At 56.4% G+C, this 12,470-nt stretch overlaps 1 protein-coding gene across 2 annotated transcripts in view; it reads right to left on the bottom strand.

Moving 5' to 3' along the window:
• Positions 1-12,470, bottom strand: part of CLIP2 (CAP-Gly domain containing linker protein 2) — an 80,584-nt gene that overhangs the window by 55,734 nt on the left and 12,380 nt on the right. For both annotated transcript variants that reach the window (XM_082644389.1, XM_082644388.1), the window contains exon 2: positions 5,555-5,745. In XM_082644389.1, the coding sequence (XP_082500515.1) occupies positions 5,555-5,678 (124 nt within the window). In that variant the 5' untranslated portion in view covers positions 5,679-5,745. The remainder of the gene's footprint in view (positions 1-5,554; positions 5,746-12,470) is intronic.

The following is a 12,470-nucleotide window of genomic DNA, read 5'->3' as shown; positions in this document are numbered from 1 at the left end:
GAGCCCCTACCCAGCAGACTCAGCTGAGGCCCCAGGGAGAAAAAGATGCAGGAGGCTTACCCTGGAAAGAGCAGAGCCAGCTCCCCATGGAGAAGCCCTGCTACAGCCACGCCGGCCACGGCAGGCGGGCAGGCGGGCAGGCGGGCAGGCGGGCGCTGGCAGCTGGGCCCCTGCTTCCCCCAGCTCACCCCCCCACCCGCCCCCATTCCCGATCGATTCTGGGCGTCGTCAGGAACATTAGGAGGCTGCCCTGCCCCCCGCCCATCCGCAGCCCAGCCACAGAAAAGCTCAGCTTGGCTTTCCCCATCCTGATGCCATTAAAAAGTTTAGGATGTGGTCAGGGGAGGACAGGAGAGCTGACCTTGAAGGGAGTGAGTGCCGCCTGGAGCCAGTGCTAGCTCTGCAGGAGCAAGGGCTGGAAGTTGGTCCTGGTTCTGCCCAGGTTTGCGCAGCATCTGGGACAGGTCAGTTAAAACGCAAGAGGGAAGAGATATGGGAACATATGTATACGTGTAACTGATTCACTTTGTTATAAAGCAGAAACTAACACACCATTGTAAAGCAATTATACTCCAATAAAGATGTTAAAAAAAAAAAAAAAAAAAAGATGGGGATGAAGCCACCTACCCACGTAGGGGATCAAGGTGAAAGACACGAACCTCCGGGGGTGGAGTGGAGTGGGGCCAGTGTCTAGGATTAGAAGCCAGCTGTGAAGCTCTGTGGGACACCCCACCCCGGGCACATCAGGCTGGCTCCCATGTCTGGAGCACCCACAGGGTGTGGGAGCACCCGGGCCCCAGCTCAATAAGCCAGAACTGCAAAGCTCTGGGCCCCTTGGGGGAGATCAATATATAGGAGGTGGACCCTGCCCCAAGTGGCCCACTGCTTTTCTGAGGGGGACGCCCATGCACACGCGTCCTCGACCTCCTGTGTCCTGGGTCCCCCACGTGTGCAAAGGCCACAGGCACACTGGGGGATAGCTGTGACCAACCTAACGAGAACAGATCGCTCCTCCAACCCTGCCCATCTAGCCGGTGCGTGAGCAGAGTGTGGGAGTGGACTCAGGAGTCCAGCCACCCCAGCTGCCTCAGCCCTGGGGGGCAGTGGGTGCCAGCAGCCTGAACCAGCTTTAGACCAAGCCCAGCCCTGCTACCCTCTGGCCCTGTAACTCTGAGCAACTCAGCTGAGACCTCCAAGCCTCAGTTCTGTCATCTTTCAAATGGACAGAAGAGCAGTTCTCTCACTCAGTTGTTAATGAGAAAGAAATGTGAGAAGACACCTGCTGCAGGGCCGGCTTGTGACACACAAGTGTCAAACGTCGTCCCTCCTGGATGGGAAATCTCTGCGGCTGGACCACAGGGCAAGGGATGGGAGAGGCCCTCCAAGGACTCGCCTGCCCCAGTGGGGGGCAAGGGCGGAGGGACCTCGACAGCGGCCTATGGTCTGTCCCTGTCCCTAGAGTCCTCCCCAGGTCCCTGCGGCCAGCCCTTCTTGTCCCAAGAGGGACACCCACAGCCTAGCCTGGCCTGCCCCCACCTGAGGCTCAGAAGCAGACCCCGGGAAGGACTAAGGGCTCCTGTGCACAGCCTGCCGTGGCTCCTACGACTGCCCAGCAGTGTTGGACCTGCCCGACCACCGCCGGCTGCTCCTGACCCAAAGAGAAGGCCTAACCCCAGCAGCATCTTGGGCCACCAGCCCGGAGACCTGAGCTCCCCCCACATCTTCCTCAGGCCCAGGATAGGCTCCCAACCCCCAGGCGGCCTGGGTCACAGCTCCCCAGCTCCCATGCTTGCCCCGGCCCATTCACAACCCTCCCCAGGCCTCTCAAGCCGCTCTCCATCCCCGTCCTCAGAGGTCTCAAGACTCGACTTTTGTAGCCACTACTGCCTCTGCCTGGATGCCCTCTCCCTGACCTTGCGGGTTCCTGCTTGTCACTAAGATCTTCACACCAGTGTCACCTCCTGAGCGAGGACCCCCTCCCCCGTCCCGACTGCCTGATCTGAAACAGCCTCCAGGGGGTCCATCCCATCTGGCTGGGCTGCCCCTGACCTAGAGGCCCCACCCAGGTTTTGGCCCACTGGTGGGTCCCAGACCGCCTTCCTGTGCACCTGCTTTGACCACCTCTGGGCCACCTCCTGGTATAAGAGACCCCCTCCCACGGCCCCTCTGGTCCTGCTGCTCTGGGAACCGACACAGGCCGGGCGGGGCGGAGGCATCAGCCCAGGCCTGACCCTTGGCAGATCCTCTGCCCGGAGGCTGAGCTCATGCTTTGGGAGGCTGCCACTGCCCCGATTCCCAGAGCAACTGCCCCCCTCCAACCACCACCAGGCTCCAGCCTCTGCCAGACCCTCTCTTGGTGCTCCAGCACCCACCTCCGGAGTCCCAGCCTCCCAGCGTCCCATGGGGGTGGGCACCTCCAGCACCTCGGAGAGCTGTGGCCAGTCCCATGGGGTGGATGAGGGAGCCTGTGGGCCAGGAGTGGGGCCACCGTCCTCCCCTGCTGCAGTCACACATCCCGCCTCTGCTGGGACTCTTGTTATGAGACCTGGAGCAGGGACAAAAGCAGCTCTGGGCGGCAGAAATCTCCCTTCCCCTGTCACAGGGCTCCACTGCCCTGGCCAACTGCTCCCGGCTCTCTGCTCCCTCCCCCAGCCCGGGGGTCCGTCTCTCTCTGACCTGCAAAGGCAGCAGGTGCCAGAGCGGGAAGGAGGGCGGCACCAACCACAGCTGCAGCCTTTTGCCGCCACCATGTCCCTCGGCAGGGGGCGTGTCTCTGTGATCAATCGGGCATTCATGGAGTGGCACCTCCTCTCCCACACAGGAACAGGCCTGCGGGGCTGGGGTCCAGGCAGAGTCTGACCACCCAGCCCCCACCCTCAGCGGCCCCCAGACCACCATGCGGTGTGACCAGGAGGCAATCAGCAGGCCACACAGTGTGGCCATTCCCCTTCCCTCGAGAGACCAGGATGTAGCCATTCAAAATGATGGCACAGAGGACACTGCCGTAGCACGGGGGCGGGGGGCACTTCCCACAGAACGCAATCAAATGTGAAGCAGTAGGATGCAAGTCTGGATACAACCCATGACTTAACTGCTTGAAACAACAACATGTGAACAGGAAAAAAGACCAGAAGGAATATGACACAGTGGTGGCTGTGATTAGGTGAAATGGAGGGGTAATGGGAGTTCCTTCTTTTATCACTCAAATTTTTCTGTAATGAGATTATGGAGGGATGAAAGGAAAAGAAATTACTCTTTAATGAGTCTTGTGCCTGCAGGCACTTCCCATTTATTAACTCACTTGATTCCCTGAGAGAAATGACATTATCCCATTTGTGGCTCAGAGAGGTTAAGTAATGCTTCCAAGGTCACACAGGAGGGACATTAGAGCTGGATCAGAGCCAGAACTCAGGCCCTCTGGATCAGAGAAGAGGCAATGAGGAAAGAGTCCAAAAGGTGCTAGGGGCTCTCTCCAGTGGAGGAGAAGGTCAGGGTCAAGCCTGGCTGGGGCCCTTCTCCAGCCAGTGGGATATACAACTCCCACCCGCTCTAGACCACTAGGCCCACTTGGTGCCTCTGCCCATGCTCTGTCTCCAGGCCCCACATCGTCGTCCTCCTCCACACTTACACTCCCCGCTTCCTTAAGGCTGAGCTCACTCACACTTCCTCCAGGAAGTCTTCCCTGCAGCCCACTCATGGTGGTCAGCCCCTTCACCTCCCCCAGCCCTGGCAGTGAGTGCAAACATCCTCGCCCGGGTGACCACATGCCTCCTCACCAGTCTTCCCAGCCCCGCTCTTAACCCCCCACAACCCGCCCTCTGCCTGGTGGCCTGAGGGATGCCAACAACACCAGACAATCTTTGCTAACATTCTCCAACAGCTTCCATCACACTTAAAACAAGCCCAGCCTCCTGCCCTTCACCACCTGCCTCTGCCGCCCTCCCCAACCTCATTTCACACTCCTCTTTACCCAGACTTGTCTTCTTTCTCTGTTTTAACAAACAATCCATTCCTGCCTCAGGGTCCTTGTGTTACTTGTTCCCTGACCCGGAACAGCCTTTCCTCCTTGTTTTTTCCCTGCCTACGTTCTTCTCAGGCTCAGAAATGAGGAAAGGAGGATTTGCCACCTTGAAAGGGGCTGTCTGGGCCTCCACACAAGCCTGTACCAGGCAGGGCTGTCCACGGGCCACATGACACATATTCCTCACCTTTCCATGCTAGCTGTCTGGCTTTCCCAGGGACCTGGTTCTGTCAACTGCCCGTGCCTTTGGCTCAAACTTCACTTGACCCTACCCAGGGCCCAGATTCCCAGTCTGGCCTGTGACTGGTTTTGCCTCTCCAAACTTCCATGCCAATCAGATGAGATGGACCCTGTCTTACCCTGCTGGCTGGAGTGTCGTCAAAGCGGGAATTTGTGCCAAAGATGTTCATCACAGCATTATTTACCAAAGTGAAAAATAAGAGGGCCTCCCTGGTGACGCAGTGGTTAAGAATCCACCTGCCAGTGCAGGCGACACGGGTTCGAGCCCTGGTCCGGGAAGATCCCACATGCCGCGGAGCAACTAAGCCCATGCGCCACAACTACTGAGCCGGCGCTCTACACCCTGCGAGCCACAACTACTGAGCCCGCGTGCCACAACTACCGAAGCCCGCCTGCCTAGAGCCCGAGCTCCGCAACAAGAGAAGCCACCGCAATGAGAAGCCCGTGCACTGCAACAAAGAGTAGCCCCAGCTCGACGCAACCAGAGGAAAGCCCACGTGCAGCTAAGAAGACCCAATGCAGCCAAAAATAAAATAAATAAAATAAATTTATAAAAAAAGAAAAAAGCAGATTTTCAAGTTGTATATGCATGATTGCAAAGATTAAAAAAAAAGTGAAAGGATATAAACCAAAATAGTAATAGTTACCTCTAAGGAAGATTATAGGCAATTTTACCCCTACATCAAACTTTCCAAATATTACAGAGTGGACTCTCTTACTTTTTATCACTAGAAAAAGCCAATAGCTAACAGCTGTCCTCAACCCATTTGCCTTCAGAGCTGGTGCATCCAGCCCGAGCAGCTGGCCTTACCCCTGCCCTGCCAGGAACCCTCTGCCCACCAGCAGGAGGACTAGAGGTTACACAAGTAAAGCTCAAAGGGCATAGGTCTGGGTGGTAGACAAGAAAGCTGATGGGAAGATGGGGATCATTTCAGACCCTGGAAGGGGAATGAGTCGGGGCAGGGAGGCTGGCAGAGGCTAGAGTTTGAATCGGGCTGTGTTTTCCAGGCTGAGTGACGTGGGCAAGTTGCCATGCCTCCCTGGGCCTCCATTTCCTCATCCCTAAGGGAAGCCAACAGTGGTATTGCCTCCCAAATTTGGAGGAGCGTGAAAAGGAACAATGCACATAAAGCATGTGTCCCTGCCCGTTAATTTTCAAAGGGATGTGGTCAGACATCAACAAGAACTTCTGGGAACTGCTGGCCTCCAGGCTGGTCAGGGAGCAGCCCAAGTTCCCTTGGCTCTTCCAGAAGAAGCACTACCCACCCCCGCTCCCCCCTTGGCCCTGCGCACCTTCCTTGGAGCCAGTGGCTGTCACAGTGGCAGAGGCCGAGGTTGATCCAGTGGACGTCCGGCCCATGGGGCTTGAGTGCTTCCCCCCGCGGCCGGGGGGCTTCAGGCCGCTGGGCTTCTGCATGGCGGTGCCACTCGGTGGGCAGAGAAGGGTCCGTGCAGGTCACGTGCTCTCCGCCATCGTCACTCACCTGTGGGCAGAGAACAGGAGGGGTCACATCACAACGTCACCAGCTGGCAGAGCACCCCTGGCCCCGTGAGGCAGGGACCACGGTCGTCCCCATTTTCTAGATAGGGAAACTGAGGTATAGAGAAGTGGCCGCAGGCGTGGGCCCGGCATGGCGGTGGCGCTGCCAGGACATGTGTTCCAGTCTGCCAGACTCTGGGTCGGGCACACACTCTCTCTTACATCCGAGACCCAGGAGGTGAAGATCGGGAGCAAGCCGGCTCAGGGGGCTAAGGCACAGGCTCTATTAACCCCAGCAGCCCCCTCAGCGGGACCATGCAGGTCAGCACGGCCACCAACAGCTGAATGCAGCTCTCACCACAGAGCACTGGCCAGCAGATTCTGACATGCATGGGCAACCCAGTGGGTCACTCTCCAGTGGCCCCCAGACCCTCTAGGACCAGCCAACAGCTCACATCCCTCAATGCAGGCTGGACAAAGCAACATCTAATTTAATCAACCAGCCTCACCACACAGGCCATACGCCAGCTTTGGGTTCACCATCCAGCACTCACCCACTCCACCCCAGGTGCGGCGACACACATACAGAGGAGCTTACACCTGCCTCAACCCCCTGCCAGGATGGACTCGCCATGCCCTCAGCCTGCCCTCCCGCGATGACAGCTCCCTGTTTTCATGACTAAGCAGAGAAGGATGCGATGCATATGGCAAATAGGGCACTAGTGTTTGACAAAGGGGATTCCTGAGAGGGGAAGCCCCCAATCTCCATGGTGATCAGCTCAGGGTACTAGGTGACAGAAAGATGGGACTGGCTGCAGGGGAGTTGGGGGAGAGGCAGAAAGGACAGGCCCACATCCCCTACTCCCCCACTGTCTTGTGTGCACACCCTCTCTCGAACTAGGTATTCATGTAGGGCTCACCATAGGCCAGGCCCTGTCCTGCCCCAGAGCCGCAGGCAGGATGCGTCCTCCACCTAGGGGAGCACACTGTCCAGTGGGGAGAGGGGATGCACAGCACCGCGGACGGACAGAGGATTCTGGGAGAAAGCATCACCCCCTCAGGACCTCGGGAACAGGTGAAATTAGTGCCTTCTGGACATTAAACTCATGCAGTAGGGGATGCCACACCCTTTGCCCGTCCAGCCATAACCTTATCCCACCCATGGTCACAGAATATCATTCCTTTTTAGAGAACGCTTTTCTCCATTCTTGAGCCATATGACTTATATAAGCTGACCCCCCATCCCCACACCGAGAGTGGACACATGACCCAGGCCTGGCCAGAGCCCCATGGTTAGCTGAAGGAAGATCATGTGACCCAAGGAGCATCAGGGCCTGGACTCTGGCTGGAACCTTTAGGAAAAGGTGTTCTTCTTGTTCTGGGGCTGTCTAGGTGTGGGATGAAAGCCAGGAGCTGCAGGATTACTACACAGAAGAGACTGCCAGGGAACAACGCCAACACAGAGAAAGCAGAGCTAAGTCCCAGGATTTGGAGGGCCTGGATCCAGCTGAACCTGAAGCTGGTCACTTGAGCCCTTCACTTACATCAGCCAACAAATCCTGACACACACAGTCATTGTTATGTCTTTTTGCCTAATTCTCTTTGAGGGACACTGTCATTTGCAACCAAAGAAGTTCTGACTAATACAGAAGCCAACCCACAATGCTCACAGCAGGAATATGTGTCCCCAGAAAGGCTCCCAGGCCAGCAGGATGAGCCAACACTATTAACGTCCTGGCATAGCCATGGGAAGGATCAGCTCCTCACACAGGGTGGTTAGACATAAGAGCAAAGGAAAACGAGCTCCTGCAAGGCACGAAGTAGTGGCACCTACATGCCCAGGTGAGCTGATGGGAGTATGCGCATGCCTGCCAGCCTTGGCCCGCCCCCCAGAGTCCGCCAAATCCAACATTCTAATCCCCTGACCAACTCCCTGACACCCCAGGAATTCTGGAGCCCAGGAGTCACTCACTGTCAGGCTTGGGCCAAGCTACAAATCATATATCTAATAAAGGTCATTTATTCACCAACATATGAAGAACCCTTACGACTTACTAATAAGACCTAATAAAAAAATGAACAAAAGATTTGAATCCCCATTTCACCAATGAAGCTACGTAAACAGCAAAAAGCACATGAAAAGATGACCTACATCATTAGTCACAAGGGCAATGTGGATCAAAACCACAATGCAATACCACTTCACGCAGATTAGGATGGCTAAAATCAGAAAAACTGACAATATCAAGTGCTGACGAGGATGTGGAGCAATCAGGACAGATTGTTGGTGGAAATGAAAAATGGTGTAACCCCATTGGAAACCAGTTTGACCGTTGCTTAGAACGTTAAATATACACCTACCATATGACCCAACCACCCAAGGGAAATAAAAGCATATATCCATACAAACATTTGTAAAAAAAAAAAAAAAAAATGTTCATAGTGACCTTATTCACAATAGCTAAAACATGGAAACAATCCAAATGTCCATCAACTGGTGAATATATGAACACAAAGTTCATCTAGACAATAGTACACAGTTGTCCCTTGGTTTCCTTGGGGAATTGGTTCAGGATCCCTGAGGTTACCCAAATCCGAGGATGCTCAAGTCCCTCATATAAAATGGTATAGTGCAGTCAGCCCTCCATATCTGCAAACGCAGAACCCAACCGTTGATATTTGCGACAATATGGATGAACCTCCAAAAACATTATTCTTTTTTTTTTTTTTTTTTTTTGCGGTAGGCGGGCCTCTCACTGTTGCGGCTTCTCCCGTTGCGGAGCACAGGCTCCGGACGCGCAGGCCCAGCGGCCATGGCTCACGGGCCCAGCCGCTCCGCGGCACGTGGGATCTTCCCGGACCGGGGCACGAACCCGTGTCCCCTGCATCGGCAGGCGGACTCTCAACCACTGCGCCACCAGGGAAGCCCCAAAAACATTATTCTAAGTGAAAGAAACCAGACACAAAAGACTCCATATAGCTTGATTCCACTTATTTGAAATTTCAAAACTATAGACACAGAAAGCAGATCAGCGGTTGCAAGGGGTTGAGAGCAGGGACTGACTTCAAACAGGCAGGAGAGAACTTTCTGGGTGGTAGAAATGTTCTAACACTGGATTGTGGTGATGGCTACACACCTGTATGTTTATACTAAAAGTCATCAAACTGCACACTTAAAATGGATAGATTTAATAATGTGTAAATTAGATCTCAACTTAAAAAAAAAAATTCTATAAAAAATGAAATCCTTGGGCTTCCCTGGTGGCGCAGTGGCTGAGAATCCCCCTGCCAATGCAGGTCACACGGGTTCGAGCCCTGGTCCAGGAAGATCCCACATGCCGTGGAGCAACTAAGCCTATGTGCCACAACTACTGAGCCTGCGCTCTAGAGCCCACGTGCCACAACTACTGAAGCCCGCACACCTACAGCCCGCGCTCCACAGCAAGAGAAGCCACCACAATGAGAAGCCCGCGCACCTCATTGAAGAGTAGCCCCCGCTCGCCGCAACTAGAGAAAGCCTGCGTGCAGCAACGAAGACCCAATGCAGCCAAAAAAAAAAAAAAAGAAATCCCTGAAGGCTCCTCCTAGTGCGATGGGCTTCAAGGCCCTCCTCACCACCTCCAAGGCCCTCCCTCACCCACTCCACTCCAGCCACACTAGCTCACACTAAGCACACTCCAGCCTCAGGGCCTTTGCACATGCTGTTCCCTCTGCCTGGAATGCTTTTTCTTCAAATATCCAATGTGTTGCTCATCTCCTCCAAGTATCTGCTCCAATGTCCCCTTCGAAGATTACAACCCCTTTCCAGCCCTCCCCTGCTTTGTTTTTCTCTACTGCATAAGGAAAAGACTTGAGTCTGTTTACTGTGGTATCCTCAGCACTGATGGGATGCCTGGTGCCTATAGGTGCTCAGGAAATCACTTGAATGGATGAATGATGCTGGCTTATGGGGATAAGAGGCCCAGGAGGCCACCCTCACCTCCTCAGGGCCCAGGCCTCAGGACTGAGTGGCTTGTAGTGATCATCCCAGCTGGCCGTCTGACACCACAGCTTTTCACGCAGCTGGTCTAGACTCCTCACTAGCCCATGTGCCCTCTGAGACAGGGACCAGGCATCATAACTGTGTCCGGCATTGGAGGCTCCCCAACCAGCCTTGCTGCCGATGACCCTGCATTTCCTCACCACTCGCCTGACAGTCTCCCACCTCCCAGACTCTGCCTGTGCCTTTTCTCCCACCTGCTTCACTTCACCTATTCCAACCACATAAGGAACACTTAACTCGATGCCTCCTCCTCCATGAAGTCTCCCAGGACCTTTGACCCAGAGACCTCAGGATCACACACTGAGCCAAGGAGAGAGGATACCGTTCTCCTACCTTCATCATGCCTCCTGGGAGCCCACGGGTAACCCCAGGTGGGGCCAGTCTCCTCTTTGAGAACCCAGCCCCAGCATGGTGCCTGGCACAGAGCTTGTGATTAGGAAACCCCGTATGAGAGCACACGTGCTACGGCCCAGAGGACAAAGGCCTTCAAGGCCACAAATCCTCAGGGACATTGTTCCCACGGGAGGCTTCTGGAGGCTCTCACAGTCACCCTCCTACCCTCTCAGACCCTGATGACCCAGCAGCATCCAGCGTGAGGAACCTATTGTGTGCCAGGCCTTATGTCCTGATGAGGCGGTGGTCACCTTACAGGAGGAACATCCAATGCGCAAAAGTGCAGGGTCGAGCCCAAAGTCACACATGGCTCAGCAGCTGGGCTGGAACCAGACCCAGGTCTAGCCCTCCGCCTCCCTACACTGCCTGGCCCAGGCCTGGAATAACATTTGTGAGACCCCTGGCCTCTGGGGAGAGCACCCACGTGCCTCACGGACAAAGGAGACCAGAGGAGCTGGCGGGAGAGAGAAGAACCAAGGCTGCATTACTTGGCCCACCCCAGTCCCACCCCTGCCCCTGTGCAGGCCTCCGGTGCTGGGGGAACACAGGGAAGGGGAGATGGAGAGAAGAATGGTGAACAGGAAGAGGGGGAGGAGGCCCCTTTATGACTCAGCCCTGCTTGTGGGACAGAGGAAGAGAGGGGTTTCTTGGAAAAAGCCGGGACGTGGGGATAAGTTGGCCTCTGGCCACACTGCAGCCGATGCAGGAGGCCTGGGAGGAAGTAGATTTCAGTCTCATGGAGTCCAAACCCCAGACCCACCAGGAGTGGCTGTGGGACCCTGGCTCAGCACGAGCCTCAGCGTCATCACCTGTAAAATGGAGGGGGAAGCACTGCTGCTGTGTGGGGAGCACGGATGAGCGAGTCCGTGAGACAGCCCCACGAATGTCCCTCTGTGCCCGGCACGCAGGCTGTGTGGAAAGGGCAGCATCACTACGATCTGGTCTCCATTACATTCTCCAAAGGCCCGGGATGCACACCCCGCCTCCCCTAGGGAGCCGGGGCCCCGACGAGGCGGGTGTGGGAGAGGCGAGCAAGAGCGGGTGGCGTTCAGACCAACAGGCCCCCTTTGTGCCGCCCTCAATTACCATTTACCAAAGACAAACCCGGGCTGCATTTCAGGGTTTCCATTTCAGCTGCCCTGGGGGTGGCGGGCTGTAGCTTCAGGGGCGGGGGATGAGGCCCAGGAACTTTCCACCAATCAGCGGCCCAGGGTGCAGCCCGACAGAAGGGGGAAAGATGCCAACTAGGACAGTGGAAAGCCCATGTCCTTGTGCCAGCGTCGCCCAGAGGGCATGGGAGGCGGGCACCAGGAAGCAGGCTCCCAGGACCAGACCTCAGCTCAGAGACCTCGGCCAAGAGCCACACCCTGGGCTCTCTTGCTGCCCAGCAGACGCAGCTCTCCGGGGGGGGCTCCTCCTCCCCACCCCAGGGGTCCCAGCAGTCGGGGTGCCCATGCTCCCCCCACCTCCTGAGCCTGTGACCCATGTGCCGGGCTACATAGCAGCCAGAGATGGACTTAGTGTGGCCCCTGCCCACTCACTGCAAAAGCCCAAAGGCTCCAGACCACAGCAGCGCCACGGAGCGAAGAGGGTGGTGGGAGGCGTGCTGTAACTGGGAGCACGGGGTGGGGGGCTGGGTCCAAGCTGGGGAAACTGTGGGGCACAGACTCCGCTCTGCCAGGTCAACCAAACAGCTAAGGATTTAGATTGCCTAAAATGTGCAGCGGGTGGGAGAGACTGAAAGGGACACCTGGCGGGGGGAGGGGTCTCCCAATCATGCCCAGGCATCAGGCTGAGGGGATGAGGAGCCACGGAGGGCATCAGGCAAAGGATCCGACAGATCGGATGAGCATTTCAGCAAAACCTCTGGGAGCTAATGAGGATGACGGGGGTGCTGTGACAGACAGGGACTCCACGAGGCCTGAGCTGAGACAGAGGCAGGGGCTGGAGGGGGCAGAGCAGGGACAGATGCCAAGCAGGTGACAAGCACTGGTGGAGGACGGCAGGTGGGAGGAGGTGGGGGGGAGGCAGGGCTGAGGACGGCAGAAGGCAGGAGAACCTCTCAACACCTGGACGGACCTGGGAGCAGGAAGGGGCCAGGGTGGGGAGCTCATCTGGGGACAGGCTGGGTGTGAAGTGACTGAGGCCTGGGGCACCCACCTGGTGTGTAGTATATGGGGCTGGAGGCAGAGAAGAAAGGGACCAGAGGGCACCGACCTGACAGCACCCTGATGACAGCCGGGCCAGCTTTCCAGGAGAGGATGTCGTTAGGCTGGAGAGCAGCTGGGCCTCCC

The sequence above is a fragment of the Mesoplodon mirus genome (assembly GCF_964341445.2).
Source record: "Mesoplodon mirus genome assembly, chromosome: 15".
Taxonomy (NCBI): Eukaryota; Metazoa; Chordata; class Mammalia; order Artiodactyla; family Ziphiidae; genus Mesoplodon; species Mesoplodon mirus.
The sequence above is the reverse complement of the archived record's forward strand: the minus strand, read 5'-3'. Positions and strand labels throughout refer to the sequence as shown.